At 36.8% G+C, this 20,151-nt stretch overlaps 1 protein-coding gene across 6 annotated transcripts in view; it reads right to left on the bottom strand.

The window, feature by feature from the left end:
• Positions 1-210: 210 nt before the first annotated feature.
• The window catches only part of Asns (asparagine synthetase (glutamine-hydrolyzing)), a 157,514-nt gene continuing 137,573 nt past the window's right edge, over positions 211-20,151 (bottom strand). For 5 of the 6 annotated variants that reach the window (XM_046422603.2, XM_046422601.2, XM_046422602.2 and 2 more), the window contains 12 exons: positions 19,774-20,051; positions 16,659-16,930; positions 12,096-12,333; positions 8,593-8,778; positions 8,264-8,365; positions 7,698-7,825; positions 6,296-6,422; positions 3,078-3,184; positions 2,532-2,632; positions 1,299-1,380; positions 1,053-1,208; positions 211-555 (listed from right to left, as the gene is read on the bottom strand). In XM_046422603.2, coding sequence (XP_046278559.1) covers positions 346-555; positions 1,053-1,208; positions 1,299-1,380; positions 2,532-2,632; positions 3,078-3,184; positions 6,296-6,422; positions 7,698-7,825; positions 8,264-8,365; positions 8,593-8,778; positions 12,096-12,333; positions 16,659-16,907 — 1,686 coding nt within the window. In that variant the 5' untranslated portion in view covers positions 16,908-16,930; positions 19,774-20,051 and the 3' untranslated portion in view covers positions 211-345. Of the gene's footprint in view, positions 556-1,052; positions 1,209-1,298; positions 1,381-2,531; positions 2,633-3,077; positions 3,185-6,295; positions 6,423-7,697; positions 7,826-8,263; positions 8,366-8,592; positions 8,779-12,095; positions 12,334-16,658; positions 16,931-17,508; positions 17,689-19,773; positions 20,052-20,151 lie in introns of those variants that run through there. The other variant, XM_058572168.1, reaches the window with a different exon arrangement.

Raw genomic sequence — 20,151 nt, 5'->3', positions numbered from 1 at the left:
ATCACAAGAGGACCACACTAGGATGAGACAAGGACTGGGAGACCACATGTGCATGAGGCCCAAACATCTTCCAAATAGTTCTTGTAGATATCAGACCATTCCCTCTTGGCCTAGCTCACTGTATCCTCCTTACTGTGATATGGCACAGCTATTCCATTTCTAGTTACCTCTAATGACAGAACTGTAGGAATACAAATGAGTAGAACGAAGTTTTAGGTATGACTTTTATTTTTTTCATGCCCAAGTAGGCCTAAGTGGTTGACTTTCACTGCTCCCCTGACTGTCTCCAGTGCCTCTACACCCCAAGAAGAAACATCTACTTTCACTTCACAGCTTGGAGAGTGCCTACGCTTTGGCAGCTGACTTATAATGGCTCAGAGTGCGAGCGGAAGGGTCAGTGGCATTGATCCACTTGGGCATCCAGTAATGGGTCAGCCAGTCAGCCCGGCCTGGATAGTGTTGTTCAAAGATTTGACGGTAATAATAGCCTTCTTTAGTTTGAGGAGTGTTGAAGGGGAATTTTTGGGCTGCAGCTGCCATCATCGCATCGTCAACCTGTAAGAATAAGAGTGTAAGAGCAGAACAGCCTTTTAAATGGCATGGAAATACCTGTGTTTGCTGTTACCACAAAACCAAAATAAAGAGAAAGCATGACAATAAATTGTACAATAAATTGTACACACATCACTTGGAAAATGCTACAATATCCATAACATGCACAGCTATAGTTAACTTTCAAAAAGTATTCACATGCATATTTCTAATACTTAGAGGTTATTTTATTCACTTGTGTCTAATGTCTGTAAGTATCCCAAAATAGGTTAAATGGCCAGTGCTGATTAGTAAGCCTCCCCTCTCCCTCTTTCAATTCTAAATACTACTTTATAAACCTTCTTTCCTTATTTCTTACATAATTATTTTAAAAGAGATGCTATTTATAGAGATTATGACTCTCTCCTACAGACAGCAAACATTCAAACTAAACATGAAAAGAACTGAGATTCCAGATCTGCATCTAAATTATTCTATTGCACAAACTAAAGATCTCATACCTGATGTTCGACATATTCTTGTAAAATCTGAAACCAGGAATTCTTAACTGAGGTTATCCCATCACTGAAGGCCTCTTTGGGTCGCCAGAGAATCTCCTTAGGAATCAAGTTGGAGTCTTCAAATGCCTCTCTCAGGAGATGTTTCTCTATCCCATTCTGACATGAAAACAGAAGCAGCATTAGCAAAAGTCACAGATGTAACCTGAGAGCAACAGGCAGTATTTACGTTGACTTGATTTTACCTACTTTTGGAATTCTCATTTCTGGTGGCAGAGACAAGTAATAGGAAGAAAAGCGATGATCCAGAAATGGAACTCTCAGTTCAAGGCTTAAAGGAGAAAATTGAAAGATCTAAGTCAAAATGGGTATTGAGCACCTGTCAATTTAGGTTCAGGCTCAGAACTTCCGAGCAACGGAACCAGATTGATTAATGTTGGGATTATAGAGCCATTTCAACAACCTCCTACTGACTGTTCTACACTAACAGATGAATACAGAAATCTTCATTCAAAATAATAAATATCATTTCATCTATTGCGTGTGATTATCGTTTTGAGACTATTACTTTTACTTTCCCTTATATGAAAAGTTAAATGTATAACTTGAAAAGCAGAAAAAGTTAAGGATCATGAGTGAGCTGATAATTAAGAATGTACGTTGTTTGGAACTGACTCCAAGTTTTTTCTAGATGAGATAATTTCTTCTCTTATTAACAAATGCAATAACAATTCAGTATTTTTTAACCACTGATTAATATTTTCATATATAGTATGCAAAAGAAACCAATGTTTCACAATATTCCATCAAATGCCACATTATCTGTGCCCTGAATCCTAATGACTCTGGTTAGGGCAGACAGAATAGGGTATTAATCATGCATCAGGCTTATTCCCTATCTCCCATATAATTATTTCCTAAACTCTATCTCCCATGTAATTATTTCCTAAATTAAGTGTGATTCAGTAGAAGAAACTAAAATATTTAACGTCAGTTGTTTATCACATAAAGAGTCGTCAATTCTCCAATGACCAGTTAAAACATGAAAACTTTAGCCAAGGGGGACGAGAACCCTGGTTTTATAATCTAATAAAACTTTCCTTATCTTTGTGCCCTTAGAGTCACTACAGCATCAAAGAGGCATGGTGGGCACTCAATACTTGTTATATGGAGTTTACAGCCTTAGCTTTTTCTAAAAAGACTTAAAAATAGTTCTAGCTGCCTTCCCTGTGGGTCAGATGTAGAATGTTAAGACGGAAACTGTCTGAGGCAACCCACAGAAGACTCCTCCTCCCCATTACCACAATAGCACTTTGACTTCAGCCCAATTCTTGGGGACTAAGTTAAGAAACCAGTTTCATTTGTTCCATAAAAGTCATACTTAACTACATATATACCGACTGGGAAAAAAAAAAAAAATTGGCCACTGATCTTTTCCCATTTTTGAAGACTGGTTTTTTTCTTAAACAATTGTCAAGTTACCCATGGGCAGCAGTAGTCCTGTCTGCACGGAGAACATCAAACAAATAGAGTTCCTTCAGAAGCCTCTCACTCTCTTCCTCAGCCTTTTCAGGAGAAGGTGCCTATTTTACAAAGAAAGAACAGAACAACAGCTTTGTTTGTGGCATACCAAACTACTTTTACTTCTCCCTTTTAAGCATATTCCAACACTAAAGGTAGGTAAGATAGAAAGCAAAGCAAGGGGAAGGACAGGAGTAAATGTCTGATTAGAGACAGGCAATGCCTTATAAAACACACCTACCACAACTGCTAACATTACAACAGATAAAACAGATGAAGACACAGAAAGGTGATTGTAACTTTGTTCATTTTAAAGAATGAAAATCATCTGATACTATTATTAAGACTTCTTTCTTCCCCAAAGAAATACGAAACAGACACTATTGATTTCCTCATAAATTCAGAAGGTACTTAGAAAAGTCACTGCTAACACTGAAAAGGACAGATAATAGAAAACAGTCAAATGTTTCCTACTAGCACAAATGTCCTCTGCTTCAGAGTGCTCACCTTGTGGAAATAAATGTAACCCTGCGTAAGTTCATCAGATCCCTCTCCAGAAAAGATCACCACACTGTCTGTGTTCTTCCGAATATACTTGGAAATTAAATACATGCCTTAAGTAAGAAAGAAATCAATGTTAATGTCAACATAACCCTCCACCAAAAATATCTTTTTATTTGGCTTTCAGAAACAACTGCAGGTTTTACTATTATACTAGACTTTGTATTAACAGAAAATAGTTTCCAAAATAATGACCTTACACAGATAAGCCATTTATATGTACTTAATTCAAAAGTTGTACCATTGCAATAAACAGCCAGAAATCATTCTACAATTTTGTAAACAAGCTTAAAATTTCTAATGTTTTTAGACCAAGAACATATACCTTGAAATTTTGCTAAACTGAATAATATTCAAACACATAAAAATCATGCTTTACATGCTGGTATTAATACACAAAAATAAGGGTTTTACTATGATTTAGATATGTCATTTGTTCCCCAAGGGTTCATTGTAGGCTTGGTCTATAGTGTGGCCATGTGACAGGTGGTGGGATCTGTAAAAGGTGGGCATGCTAAGAGCTGGGTGGGTCATTGGAGACATCCCCGTGTAAGGGAAGGGACTGATGTAGTTCTCATGAGACTCTTAGCTCTGGGAAGGGCTAATTATTATAAAAGAGCCCTTTCCTGAGTGCTGGCCTCCTGTGTCTCCTTGTAATCTCTCGCTCTCATGCATGTTCCCACCATGAGGTGGCACAGCTGGGGGGGTCTTGCCAGGCTGCCACACTGTTTGAACTTTCAGCCTCCAAACTTCAACTTAAATTAACTCCTTTTTTTAAAAAAAATTTTAATATTTATTTATTTATTTTTTAGTTCTCGGCGGACACAACATCTTTGTTTGTATGTGGTGCTGAGGATCGAACCCAGGCCGCATGCATGACACGCGAGCGCGCTACCACTTGAGCCACATCCCCAGCCCAAATTAACTCCTTTTAAGTTATCTAACCTCAGGTATTTCATTACAGTCACATAAAATACACTAACAGAGGTAGTTTAGTTTTAATTTTTTTGGACTGACTTCACCCAAGACTCCCATTTACAAATTTTATATAGTTAAGGCAGCTACATAAGTTATTGAAACATGTCTGCTTGATCCCTGCTCCACATCTTCCTAAACCAGTGTTCTCTCTCTCTTTTTTTCCCCCTCAGGGCTGAGGAACTCAGAGCCTTGTGTGTACTAGGCAAGTGCTCTGCCACTGAGCTAAATCCCCAACCCGAGTGGTCTCTTTTAAACCTTTCTTTTAATTACCTCCCTCTCCTCAAGGGAAACTTTTAAACTCCCCCTGCTAATCCTACCCCCAACCCCATTAAATTTCAGTAACACAGATAAATTGTGTATCTACTTACTCACTGTAATGTCTTAGAGGGCAAGAGATGTTTGTTTTTTTTTTTTTGTCCTCCAAGTTAAATGTTTTTAAAAAGAGGATTATCTAAGCTACTGTTATTTTACAGGCTTAACAACATTGGCTTTTTTTTTTTTTTTTTGATTTGGGGTACATTTTCTATATCAATATGTATCCATCAGATAAAACTAGCATTATTTGTAGAGCTAAATAACTGCTAGTGACTGAAGTTGTAGATGGAATATTTACCAAAATACATCTAAAGTAAGAATTCCTTAAGGAAAATAAATTACAACATGCACATAATTCCCCATTTTCCAAAGACTAGTGTTCCATCCATGTATCCATGGGGGACTGTTTCAAGGACCCCTTCCTTGTGAATACCAAAATCCACAAATGTTCAAGTCCTTTATATAATATGGACAGTATCTGCATATAACCCCACACAACTTACTGTACACAGGCATGACTCATTTTATTATGCTTTAGCTTTATTATGATTCAGATATTTTGTTTCTTACAAACTTATTTTCCCAAGAGCTCAGATGACTATTAGCATTTTTTTAGCAATAGAGAATTTTATAATTAATGTACATATATTTTTCAGACAATGCAGCTGCATACTTCACAGATCACACAGTTCAGTGTAAATATATCTTTTTATGTACTGGGAAACCAGAAACTTCATGATTCAATTTCTAGTAGTATTTGCATTACTGAAGAGGTCCAGAACTGAAATCATAATCGCTCTGAGGCATAGTATGTCTGTGCTTTAAGTCATCTTTAGATGACTTATAATACCTAATACAAACAATGTAAATGCTATGTAAATAGTTGTTATACTATACTGCTTAGAGAATAATGACAAGAAAAAAACAGTCTACACAAGTTCAGTACAGAATTATTATTTTTTTTTTTCAAATATTGTTAATCCTCGATTGGTTGAATCTAAGGATGAGGAACTCACAAATACAGAAGGCCAACTGATAGCCCAAGAAACTGCACAATGAAACTAGAGAAACAAGGAGGAAAAAGGGTGAAAAACTGTATCCACTCTTTGGGGAAATATAAACAGTGACAACATAAATGTGGAGTCTAAACTGCGCATTTAGTATTTCCTTCACTCCAAAAGAAATCTATGGAATTGTTAAGTGATCTTAAATAATTTGCAATATAGGACTTTTGTTTGTACTCATTCTTTTTTTTTTTTTTTTAAGATATTTATTTTTTAGTTGTACTTGGACCCATTACTTTTATTTTATTCATTTATTGCTTTATATGGTGCTGAGGATCGAACTCAGGGCCTCATTTATGCTAGGCGAATGCTCTACCGCTGAGCCATTCACTACCCCAGCCCCATGAACTCATTCTTAAATAACATTTCTTAATCTAAAGGCCCATGTGTTGAAAGCTTGGCTCCCAGCCTGTGGAGCTACTGGAAGACAGTGGGATCTTTAGGAAGTGGGAGCGACTGGAAGGAAGTAGATGAGTGGGGTGTGCATGGAAGGAGTTATTGGGACCCTAGCCCCTCCCCTTTTTTTTCCTTCTGGGTCAGCATGAGGAGAACAGCTTTACCCTAACATGTGCTGTCTTTTGCAATGTTCTGCCTCACCTCAAGAACAACAGAGCCAACTGACTAGGAATGAAACTTTTGAAACCAAGAGCTTCAAAATAAACCATTTTTCCTTTTAAATTAATTGTTTCAGATATCTGTCACAGCAGAAGAAAGCTAACACATCAATTCTTGAAATAATTTTTTAAAACCTCATTATTTGTCTTCAGTATTAAAAAAAAAACTTTCTAATAACATAAAATATCTTACCTACTGATGCTCGAACTGTTGTAATGTCATAAGTTTCCAAGGAAAATATAACTTCATCCAGGGCCTGAATACCCTCCTCAGAGTTAAAAAGGACTTCATGATGTTCACTTCCAATATGATTTGCCACCTGATTAAAGAAATATTCAAATTCTTTTATTTAAAGGAAATAACCCTGAAAATGAAACAGATAGTACCTCACAAAACAAGATGAATTTAGTAGTGAAAAATAAACAAGGGAAAATAAGAAAAAATAATTCCCCAGGTCACCACAGTAAGAAGAAATAATTCTCCAGGCCACCACATTCAAGCCCCATGCTGCCAAGTGCCTCTGCCTGTTCCTGACCTCTCAACCACAAGAAGTAAATCTCCCATCAGCCCCTCCCACTTCAAGACTAAAACCTAAGAGTCAAGAGGCTCCCAATTAGTATCCCTCACTCCCCACCAATTTTATCTAATCTAGTATCTTTCTCTAGTTCAACGTGCTTCCACTTTGAACTTGGTCTCCTTTTTATACTCCTAAAATGTCTAATATTAGACCCTGGGTGTTATTCCTACATAGAATGGCCCTTGGCTCCTTCTATTTTCTCAGGCTGTTTTGCAATCAATTCTCATTGAGATTGATTTCTAGCTCTTTCTTATACATTCTAAGTTCTTCCAGATCAAGAACCAGATGTCCCACACTGAATATGTACAAGCCCCCTCTGCCCATAGGTCAAAACATTATGACTTATTAAAAAGAAACCAAAAAATAGAAACAGCTAATAGAAACAGCTACTTATTACATATGCTAGGTTCTACTCCACATATTTCAAATGAATATATATATATATTTTTTATATATATATATATATATATATATATATATATATATTTTTTTTTTTTTTTTACCTCAAAACTATCCCATTATAGACACTTTTATATCCATTACATAAGTAAGGACTTTCATGGTAGAGCCAGGATTCGAAACCAGCAGCTAGTCCCCAAGCCACAATCATACCACCACACCAAGCCCTTACTTTCTGAAGTACAGAAATACTATTACAGGGTCTTTGTGAGGATTATATGGGTCATGGCAGATGACAGTACCTAGAGGACACTATTCAACTCAGCTGATGTTCAAAAGGCATTTCAATCTATTTTAACATATTTAATTCAAAACAATTACTAGGGTCAAAAGAGTGGTACAAATAGAATCTATGCTTGATTTTCATTCTAATAACAAGACTGCTGTAATACATAATGGGCAAAGACAGCGTTTTTACCTTTCATTTTTTAAAATTTTATTTTTAGTAAATTATTAATTTATTGTAATTTGTCTTACATGATGGCAGAATGCAATTCATTTCATATTACACATATAGAGCACAATTTTTCAAGTCACTGATTGTACACAGTGTCTTACCTTTCTAGCAGCCAGTAAATCGGGGCTGTCCTCCATGCCAATTGCAAATGTCTGGAGAGCATACTGTACTTGGGCCTCTTTTAGTTGCTTCAGCAGAGTGGCAGCAACCAAGCTGGAGTCCAAGCCTCCTGCAGAAAAAAAGAGCAAGTTAGGTGCTTAGCATTAGACAGGGATGCATATGATATACATCTGGACTGTAGTTTTACTATTTAAGATCCCCAAGTTTTTTAAGTTGAAATGAACCTTAATAAGAGAAAAATGTTTTTTATTGGACACTTGATAAGGTAACTATATGAAATGGTTAAAATCACTAGAGTTCTAAAGAATGTGTACTAACTAGCTCTTACACTAATAATACAACAACAGTGTAATTCTAAGTCACAGTATTAATATGAATATTAAATAGCTTACAAAAAACTTTTATGTCCTATAATAAAGGAAAGATTAACTCTTAGAACAAAAATATTTTATAGTCAAACCTCAGGGTGGCTACAAATCATTTCACTTAAACAAACATACAAAAAATATTACTAGTTTTTTTTTTTTTTTTTAAAAAAAGATCTCACCTGATAAAAGGCAACCAATACGTCTGTCTGTCATCAAACGCTTCTTAACAGCATTGTCAAAAAGGATGCGGAGGTTGCTCTTCACGGTTTCTATCTCAAAACCTATAAACACAAAGTAAATGAAACAGCTCCAGAAAGGCTGGGGCTTCGTTAGTTATTGAAATGAGGTCCACAATCACCCACTTCCACCATGATGGCAATCTCACAACTGGGGAGCCTGCCAAATCCCAATGTATCACCTTCAAGTGAATTAGGAAACATACTGGCATGAGAACATGACCATTTTCCTTTGGTGGGGGGTGCTGCAGGGGTGGGTGGGCTTTTGTTACCTGGGAAGAGTTTCTCCACACTGTCATAGAGGATATGCAGAGGCTCATCCCTACAGTGATGATATTTAACCATTTCCACAGATGCGACTTTGCCATTTGGTTTTAAATCCAAAACTTCATAATGTCCCGGAAGAAAAGGCTCCACTTTTAAAAAAGGAGCTGTGGAGTGTTTCAATGTAACAAGACCTACAAATCCAAAAAGATAATATTCAAATAAGGGAACACCTCATAGTAACTAAGTAACATCCTATAAATTCCTACTTATTTCCCCCCTTTAATATACATCCATGTCCATTATATAAGTAAAATGGAGGTGGGGGTTAATCAGCCAAAGTTCTACCATCTACTTACTAGGGAGATTAAAGTGGCATAGTGACATACAGCAAAATTACACTAATTTGTAGTAATTCAAAACAACGGAAGAACCGCCAACCTTCCCTTTCCCTAGCTGGAATTTCTGATCAGGAAAATCTTATTTTCTACAATAAAGCAAACAAACACAAAAAGAAAGGATACAATTAAAGGGAAAAAGGAGGAATTTAAATGTTAATTTTATGATATAATGGCAGTCATTTCTTTGTCATCACTGAGGTATTTTAAGAAAAGATCCTTTAACAAGCAAAATGCTCCATTGTTAATATGTAAAAGTCACACATCTATCCCACATGTCTTTATATACCATGTATGCATAAAAGCAGACAACTTAAATTTCTTCAGTAACTTTCTACAGGCAGTTACTAAACAGACATCACCATTACCTTTGACAGGAAAGTCAATGTTTTACTGCTTATCTCTACAGAATACACAGCACGATTTACTACCTGAGCTTATTAACCCAGTAATCTCTGACTACAAAGATCAGACAAAGGACCCACATGTTCTCACTAGCTCCCAGAGCTCAAGTGAGTTACATACCCCTGCAAGGGCTACAGGGTAATGAAAAGGCTTTAAGTAGAATGTATCAAGATCAAAATGGGTATGCAAAAGGGCAACGGTTAAGGATACAGACAAGAAAATCAAGAAATTTTGGACAAATTGGACTGAGACTATAGTTCCATATCAAGAGCCCATAAGGTCTAAAGGAGACCCAGTAGAAGTAGGAATCTTTTTTTTTTTTTTTAAGTAACTTTGAAATCTGGAAAGTAAGTTCTCCTACTTTCTTCTTTTTCATGATTGTTTTGGCTATTCTGGGCCCCTTATAAGTCAGTATGAATTTTAGAGTCAGCCCGTCAATTTCTATAAAAAGTCATCTGGGTTTCTGACAGAGATTGTACTGAAGAGTACTGTCATCTTAACAATGTTGAGTTTTTGATCCATAATCATGGGATACTTTTGCATTTATTTATATTTTATTACATTTTTAATCATGTTTTATAATATTCAAAGTACAAGTTTAGCACCTCTTTGGTTAAATTTATTCCTAAGTACTTTATTTTTTTGATGCCATTATAAATGGAATTGTTTTCTTTCATTTTCAGAATATTCACTGCAAAGTGTATAGTGTTTACTGCATATGTCAATCAAATACACTGTTCATACACTGATTTTGTATACTGCAATCTTGCTGAACATCTTTCTGAGATTTGTATCTAAAATATACAAGGAATTATTACAATTAAGTAATAAGATAGATGACTCAATTACAAATGGGTAATTCAGAAAGGGACAAATAAACTCTTCTGTAGAACAAATAAACTCTTCTGTAAACAGTGGATTACTTGGTGATTTTAAAAAAAAAAGGAGGGGGGCATCAAGTTAATGACATTCAGTTGAACAACTAAGAAAAAAGAAAAAAGAAAAAAAAAAAGATAAATCAGATATTTTTCCCTAGACACATGCTTTCTGATATGCAGTCAATCTCCAACTTCTGATAACATCTATTACTGAAAATAAAGCAAGTAAGTCTGATGTTAAAAAAAAAAAAAGTTAATGACATTCAGGAACTTTGAATGCACATTGCTAAGTAAAAGAAGCCAGTCTGATGGGGCTATGTACTATATGAGTATAACTTTAAAATACTCTTGAGAAAATTATAGACATTAAAAAGATCAGTGCTTGCCAGGGGTTCAGGAGCCAGAATAAGAGAAAAGATGATGGTGAATCACAGATATCACAGATTTTTAGGACAATGAAACTATTCTACATGGGTACTTTATGATAGATACATGGTAGTATGCATTTGTTAAATACAAAGAACTATATAATACAAAGAGTGAACCCCAATGTAAACAATGGACAGCTAATATATCAATACCAATTCATCAATCATAACAAATGTAACAGTCATGCAAGATGCCAACAGTGGGGGAAACTAGGAGGACAGAGGGAATATATGGGCACTCCGTACTTACCACTCAAATTTTTTGAGACCATAAACTTCTCTTTAAAAAAAGTCTATTAATTTTTAATGAAATAATCCTCAGCAGGAAGAAAAAAATGGGAAAGACTCTGTAGACATTTCTCCAAATACATACAAATAGCCTATAAGCACATGAAAAGATTCTTGACATCATTGTCAGAAGGGAAATACAAAACCAAAAACACAGCAAGATACCATGTCACACACACTAGGATGGCTAGACTCAAAATATTCACATGTAAGTGTGAGGAGATGGAGAACTGAAACTTTCACATGTTGCTGATGAGAACATAAACTGATACAGCCATTTTGAAAAACAGTCTGTCAATTCCACAAACAATTAAATACAGTGACCATATGATCTAGGAATTCCACTCTTAGGTATATACCTAAGAGAAATAAAAACACATGTCCACAAAAACTTGCACACAAATATTTATAGCAGCATTATTAATAAATGGATAAACAAATGTGGTATGTAATGAAGTATTATTTGGCAATAAAAAGGAAGTGCTCACAACACAGATAAATCTTGAAAATATTCTACTAAGTAAAAGAATTCACAAAATTCCATATAATGATATGAATTTATCCATATGGAATATCCAGAATAGGACATTCACAGAGACAAAAAGCAGATTGGTAGTTGCCAGGGGCTAGAGGATAGGGTAAGGAATGTTGTAGATGACAGATAAAAAGAGAAGGGGAATGATAGATAAAGGGTACAGGATTTCTTTTTGAGGTGATAAAAAATATTCTAAAATTATCTGGAGTGCTGGTTACGCATATCTGTGACAGTAGCTATGATAAGGTTCCGCAGTGCAATAACTACAGGGCCAACCCTGGGATTACAATATGACACAGGAAAACTTGTAATATACTTCAGGATCAAACTAGATGCAGAGTATATCAGCATAATAAAAACATAAATGTACTATAGACTCATACCTCAAGGATTAGAGAATTTAAATATTGAAACAGGGAGGCCCATTCCTCTGTTTAAAAAGAAAACATAGCTTTAAGGATCCATGACAGTCACATGTAAAATTGTCATTGATCCTCCCCAGGGTTTATCAAATATGATTTAGAAGAAAACACAAAACCAGGACACGAACGAAAAATCACAAAAAAATTCCCTCATTACCTTTAGCTTCTGAACACACAGCCAGAAATCCATCTTCTGTCATGGCTTTAAACAAAGGTCTGACTCCATAGGTATCTCTGCCCAGGAACACTTTCTTATTGGCAGTGTCCAATAAAATAAAAGCAAACACCCCATCCAACAGACAAATGGTTTGCTCAATTCCTCCTTTGTCGTACAGATGAAGGATTATCTCACCATCCACTTTTGTCTGGTATTCGAATTCAAAATGCTGTTGCAACTTAAGAAACAGAGCAAAACAAAAATGTCAGCATGCTTGTGTGTTCACTAATAACTTTTTATTGCAAAGTTGACTCAGCATTTCTGTGCTTTATAATTATTTCAAGCACTTTAGTGGTTTAGAAGAATTGTGGCATTATCAAAATACAGCTTATTTCAACCTGTGATTCTGGTAGTTCTTTACAACATAAGGTTACTGTCTTAGTTGCTATCTTATAAATGGGATGTACAGTGGCATGTACCAGAACAGTTAAGGCATGTAGGGATGAAAATTCATATTATATACATACTCTGTATGTAATACACCTATATTTACATATACAGTCATCACTTAGTATTCGTGGGGGATTGTTTCCAAAATCCCACCCAGATAACAACATCTGCAGATGCTTGAATTCCTTAAATAAAATGTTGTAATGTTTATTATATATAACCTACAAATATCCTTTGGTATAGTTTAAATCATCTCTATATTATCTATAATACCTGACACAATATAAATGCATGCTATGTAAATGGTTGTTGGACTATATCGTTTAGGGAACAAGAAAAAAAATTGTACATTCTCAGTACAGAGAAAATTTCCCCCCCAAATATTTTCCATCCAGTTAGTTGAATCTGTGGATACAGAATCCACAGACATGGAGGGCTGACTGCATATGCCTAAGTTAAGGAAACAGTTCACCCAGTTGCCAAAACACAATGACACTAAAAATGTGTTTTCAGCAACTATGAACTTTTGGTCTGGGAATAGAGTATTGCCTAAGGTTCTTCCTGATCAGCCTCAAAGACCTACCTGTGAAAATTTAAAGCAAAAAAACACCACTTTCTGACAAATAAATGACTCTACCACAATGACAAGTACATAATCCAAAACAAAGCTACGTGTCCTCAGGGGTGAACTACCACATCCAGACTCCACCACTCCAGTGGCATTTAAGCTACTTCTCACTGATAGAGAAAATGACAGTGGGGCTTTATCAGTCCACATGCCCCAAAGGAACAGAAGAGATGGTCACTGCCACCACATGCAGAATGCTTGATTAAACTGTGGTTAATTCAGTGGCTCTCCACTACCACTGACAAACTTCTGTGGGTGTCAAGTCCTTAGTGTGTGCTGCTTTCTTTGTACTAAAACTCACATTGTTGGCTGACAAGAGAGAGAAGTTAGCAGAAACAAAATCAGGTGGAAAGCTTGAATAAAGTTAAACATTCAGAACATGCTTCCAATTTTCAAAAAGTAAATCTATAACGTATGACCTATAAATATGCTTCACAGTCTAGCTTACTTCCTAACGTCTGAACCTTGTATCTAAAAGCACTCACAGTCTACACAAAAAAGAGCTTTGGCTACTTCTACAGTGCCCACCACCTAATCACTCCTCCTTGCTTTGAGAGACTACCAGGATGGTCCTATCATTAGCAGGTGGGATCTGAAAAGATTCCTGGTAACCCTTCTGGGCAGAAATACCTGAAGGATACTTAATCCTAATGCATTTGATGATAATAGCAAGTAATAGCTTTCCAAATCTACCTCCCCCATCTCTAACCTCTTCTCTTTGACCTAAACCTTGCAGGCAATTTATTCAAAGAACAGAGGGGTCACTTGGTTGACAATTCAATGGTTAAGTACCATTTGCTACTCTCCTAAAAACACACTTCAATGTTTCCCTTTAGATAAAAGCCCCATATCTTTCCACCATCCCAAAGTCATACTGGCATTTGACTTGGTGGTTGTGGACCCCAGACTTCCACTCAGTCTCCCTCCAATCCCAGCACTCTGTATTTCTGTAGTAGCAATTCTTTATTTTCACCCAGACCCCAGAAAAAAAAAAAAAAAAAAAAAAAAAAAAAAAGGAGCTATGTAGCTTATGTTACAGAATACTCTAGATAAGACTAAAATATTTATTTTACTCTTTAGGTAGGCTTCTAGCAGCCCAAACTCAGATACTTGGTAGAAGCAATAGAACTCTGCAAATTCAATATACTTAACTGATTTAGAAAAAAAAAAAAAAAATACTTAACTTATAACTTATTAACAAAATTAACAAGTGGTAATTTTGTTTAAGCAAAATAAGGTATTTCTTACTTCATTTAAGGGAAACCCCAGGCCAATATTGCTATAGTATAATGTAGTATTCCCATGATGTATAAGATATTGATTTGACTTCCAAAGACATTTGAACTGCTCCCCTCTTCTCACTCCCACTAGCCTGAAACTCCATTCTTACCTTTTCTCTTCCCCATTTCATCTCCAAGTACCTAGAAAAATGATGACCATGTATATAGACCCTTAATAAATCTGTGAAAGGAATTTTCTAAATAATAAAAAGCTCTGCAAATGAGAAGTCTATTAAGAAAATTCCTATAAGCAAACAACAAGGCAAAAGCTATTGTTCAGAGATAAAAATAGCCAAAGGGTGGCTAGAATATAAATCCCTACCAATGACGATGGAATATATAAAGAAGTCTCAAAAAACACCAAGAAAAATCACAACTAAATGCTTAAACCTTAACTAAAATATGCCTTAAAACCAAACAAAACAAAATTTAAAAAAAAAATTCAAACAGCTCTTAAAATACTCTTGGAGACACTTGGGAAATTTAAATATGAACTGGATGTTAGATGATATTACTGATTTTTAGGTTTAATAATTGTATTGATGTTAGGTAGAAGAATGTGTGTATTCTTGGGTGACAAATGCTTAAACAGAGAGAGGGAAAGTATCTTCCTATTTGTAACATACTCTCAAATTATTCAGCCAAATAATGAATATATTAATAGATAAAGCATATTATATTAAGAGATAAAGCAAATAAATATTAAGAATTATTTAATCAAGATGCTCATTGTTCTTTTTATTATGTTTAAAACTTTCTCAAGATAAAAAGTTGGGGAGTTGATAAAAAAAAACTTGTAAATTACTTGTGAAACATTAGCTAAATAATCTTGTATTAGAAGATTCTTGTCAAATTCAGCTTCCTAGGATCCAAATTTCCATCCTCTCACCCACTCTTACCCTGAGAATAAGCTTCACTGGATTAGAAAGTTGTTCCAATTTTAGTACTGCTAAAAGTCTTAATGTTCTTGACTGCATCCAGCCCACCCACATCTCTGTCCTTTGATTCTAATTAAGTATGCAACTATAGTAATACTCAGTGGCAGTATTATGTAAACACTGTAAGTATAGTCATCTCCAAACTACTAAATTCCATACCTTCCTTAAAAACCTCAACTGCTGCTGCCCTTAGAATATTTCTACTTCTTAGCGTGGCTATGAAGTGCTGCTCCATGGTCCTGCCCACCTTCCCAACCCTACCTTCCTTACTTGCCCCCAACTCACTTACTAAGATCCCAGGGCCGCTTCCCACCACAGGGCTATTCCACGTGCAATCTCCCTCTAAAGAGAGTGATTGTCCCAACCTTGCTTGTCCATCAGGTCTCAGTTCAAGTGCTGCTTCAAGAGCCCTTTTCTAACCACCATCTTGGATGTGGGTCTCCCATATTCATCACATGTGTATGTGTTCTTTCAGAAAACCTATTATATGAACAAATTTTTTTCCTGTTCCCTAATATTTCTTCAGTCAAAATGGGGGGCATTACAAACAGCTGGTCAACCATCACCAACTAGTAAAACCCCAAGCAGCAGCTGGTTTTATCCACTGACGTTTTCAAAACGAAATGCACCTGGACCCCTATGTACATCTCTACAGCAAAAACACTGAAGAGAAAAGCAGTCATGACTGCCAAAGAGGACCCAAATACTGAATTTGACAAGAATTTCCAATCTAGGATTATTTGGCTAGAGTTTCATATAAAATTCATATACAATTTGCAAGTTATTTTTGCTTACCTCCTTTCCCAACTTTGAATTTTGAAAAAATTTCAAATATGCAGTTTAAAGCAACGAGCACCTAGATTAAATCAACTGTTAATATTTGCCCATATTTGCATAATATCTTGTACACAGATGCACACAGTCATTATTTAGATGAATTACATGAGAATATGTTGTAGATATTATGATACTTTTCCTCTATATATTCCATAATAAGCTTCACTTAAGTGCAATCTTACCCCTCTTCTTTACCACTGTAACTCCAGTATCTAATACAAAAAACAGCACAGGCACAATTAATATTAAAAATTTTAATAGAAAAAAATTCTAAGAGCTGAATTTTTTTTTTGTTTTGGTGACCAAGAAAATTCACCTCTTTGTGTATCAGTGTCTTGTATACTTGTATGACTAGAGCAAATGTAAAAAGTAAAAAAGCATTATACAAAATATTTTAAAACACTTGACTAATTTTGAGGTTTTTGCTTACCGCCTTGTGGTTGTAGATTTCACCATTGTAACAGAGCCACAAATAAGGGTATTTCTTCAGTCGAATTGGCTGCATTCCAAATAGTGGATCAACCACCGCCAACCGGTGAAATCCAAAGCAGCAGTTGGTATATCCATTGACGTTCTCAAAACGAAATGCATCTGGACCCCTGTGCGCAATCTTCATAGCACTCAGACACTGAACAGAAAGGCAGTCATCACTGCCAAAGAGGGCCCAAATGCCACACATGGTGCAATGAAGCTATAAACTTTCTATGAAGAGAAAAAGCAGACCAATCAAATATTCAACATCCAATCCAAGCCTGATTAATCCTCCATTCTAGAAACCTGCATTAACCACTTCAAAGGGTGAAACATAAACCATCTTATCTACAGCAATTTTCCATTACGTTGGCAAACACACAGAAGTAGAAGATTTGATTTACTTACAAGTATGCAAAAAGGATGGATGACCTTTGCACCTAACCAGCTACAGCAGCTTTTTCTTTTGCACCCAGGCAAAATCCACATCTCTTCCCACCTTATGATTTGGTGGTCAGCTACACCTGGCAGCATCCAGGTAAAATTCAGTCTTTGCAGCCTAGGTTTCCTCCCAAGATACAGACATGCATAAAGGCTACTTCCAGCCTAGCCAAACTTTTTCCACTCCAGAATCACAAAAGCCCTCAACAATCCAGGAAACTATCCTCTTGGGTGTCCTAGATGATTAAATGCCCTCTAACTATACTAACTAACTGTAGTTGGAATATGGCAGGTATACTAGAGATGTTATATGCTAAGTATAATATTAAGATTCAGTTCTTGCAAGATTTTCATATCTTCTAGCTTACCTCTAAGTAATTTATTCAAATGTGATTGAAGAATCAGAAAAACAAAGCAATATAATCTGATATCAAATATTCTAACAAAACATTCTTCGTTGACACAAGATACAAAATCTTCACTATCAAAATGTCCTAGATGACAAAACTGTTCTCAAATATTTTGGTATCAAGGCTGCACTGGTCAGTAAGAAAGCATAGTATATAGCAACATCCCTGGAAAAAAAAAAATTTAAAAAACACTTGGCACATTCCTGTAACCCAGAAAGTAAATAATCCTTAAAAACGTTAATTCAATTTCCAATTTCAAATTATCAACTGTGAAATAAAAGGCTACTTCATTTGGATACTGCCAGCTCGGTTATTTTAATTGAATCTGTAACTTGAAAAAATAACTACTTCTATATTTTTTAAAAATGCAAATCTGCAGCAAATGTCCAGATAATTTGGGACAAGCACACTATATACTATAACATATATTCAAATTACATCATTCACTTTGAGCAATCTTTTGAGGACATTTAAAATGAAACAAAGCTTTGGTTGCCCTTTAAGACCTGATCAAAATAATGGAAAATGGTACCAACTTAAGCAGTTTGGAAATGAAGTAGCATAAGTCCTACGCAGTCCCTTGCATGCACTTGGCCAAACAGCCTAAAATGAAAGAATTACCAATTTAGTGAAAGATTCAATACAACTTAAGATAACTACTAATAAACAATCTATAAAGGTTACAAATAGGGTAGGAAAGTGCTTTGAAAATCAAGTGTGATCATCAGAAGCATTTATTTAAACTTCTTAATGCTAACTAGTGAATTCCAGTATTAAGCCTGTAACAGGGAAACACACCCTAACCACTAAATTAAAGGGAAAAGAGGAACAATATTTTGTGAAGCATACTTATTTCTCTAGAAGGAAAAAAAATTAAAACCATAACCTATTTTTTATAGTTACTGGAATCACTCTTATAAGTCAGCAAAGGTTGTCTTATTTGCTATATTTATTCCTTACTGCTTTTGCCTGTTCCCAGTCATTTTCCATATTTCCTTCTAAACTTACACAGCTGTGCTATGCAATAGCTATATGACCCACATACGTGGCCCCATTAAAAAAGTACAAAAGGTGGAATTTAAAACATTTAACACAATACACCCAAAACAGTATCAACATGTAATTAATTTCAACATGAAATCAATATGAAAAAAATGATGAGATATTTTACATTGCTTTTCCTACTAAATTCGTCAAAATCTGGTGTTTTTCACATGTACAGCACATCTCCAATTCAGACCAGCCAGAAGTTCAAATGTTCAAAATATAAGATAACACGACAGCTACCAAATTAGCCACTTCAGTGTATTTAATTTCTGTGCTTACCAATTACTTAAACTTCCTCAGATCGCTTAGTTTTTACTTATGATCTCAGTAACCAACTAAGGGACAGGTGCAAGACCTACCTTACTTGTAATGTTATCAATGAAAAAAAAGTTTTTCAGTGCTTCCAAATTATTAATCAAGCACCCAGAGAAATGAAGAAATAATGTAGGCCACGGGCTGAGAAGAAAACTCCCTTTATTTAAAAGAGTAACATTAATCTGAAGCCAGCCCTGAAGAACAGCTGTCCATTCAGTAAAGGCATGTAGTTCTTTTGCTTTTTTCGGCATTTAGCCTCCTATTTCCCTAAACAGATCTTTTCTTGGCAGGGTTTGTTCAGCAAGTCACTTGTTGAGAGTGGCTGGTCTACAGTCCAGGGGTGGGACAAGGGGTGGGAAAGGGGTGGGGGAGGAGGAGTAAACACACACGTACAGGCTTCCAGGCGACGACTGCCAATCCAGAGACCTCCCCTCCTGAACCAGGACCTAGCCACTGCATCGCCCCTCCACACCCGACGGCGCACCGGCCACGTGCACGCTCCCGCAGGTCCGTAGCAGGGCCCTGGGACTGCTACAGTTTCACAGGATTCAACGCCATATGGTTAAAAATAATAACATTTACGAAGGCCAAACTTTGGTTGCCGCTACCTTCTCTCTCAAGCAGCCTGGCCCCGGGTCGCCATTCAATCAAACCCTCAGGACCGGGACGGAGGTCCTCCCTGGCCAACTTGGGGCCAGGTGCGCAACAATCGCAGGCTTCAGCCCCGCCCTCGGTCCTCTGCCGGCGCTGCAGCATCCGCCTGGCGCTAGGGAGCCGCGTGTGTCGGGTGCCAGGCTGCTACACATCAACCTCGCCCTCCCGGGCACACGAAGGGCGCTGCGCTAAGCGGCCCCGGCTTACCTAGTAGTGAATGGGTCGGACGGGCAGAGGGAAGGAGACCAAGGTTGTGAAGTGCTGGAGGGACCGCCGGCCTCTTCTCGGCTTACAGCCGCCTGGCTCCTGTAATGCGTGCGGGAAGTTTCATCATTCCGGCGAGGACCAACCAGCGCGCAGGGGCGTGGCCTCCGGTGCAGGCCTGCAGACGCGGAGGGCGGTGCCCAAGGCGGGGCGGAGGGGGCGGAGTGGTAGGGAGCGAGGAGGAGCGACTGTGCTTCCGTTTCCTTGAGGTGTTGGGTTACCTGTTAAAGGATTGATTCAGAGGTCTGGCTAAGTGCCACCCTGGTACCTAGGACTACCCCACCCTCTGGCAATTAGAGGGCCTAACGTACTTGGTTTGTT

The sequence above is a fragment of the Marmota monax genome, unplaced genomic scaffold, assembly GCF_021218885.2.
Source record: "Marmota monax isolate L192 unplaced genomic scaffold, Marmota_monax_Labrador192_F-V1.1 WCK01_AAM20220418_F8-fsc00144, whole genome shotgun sequence".
Lineage (NCBI taxonomy): Eukaryota > Metazoa > Chordata > Mammalia > Rodentia > Sciuridae > Marmota > Marmota monax.
This window is presented reverse-complemented; position numbering and strand designations above follow the sequence as displayed.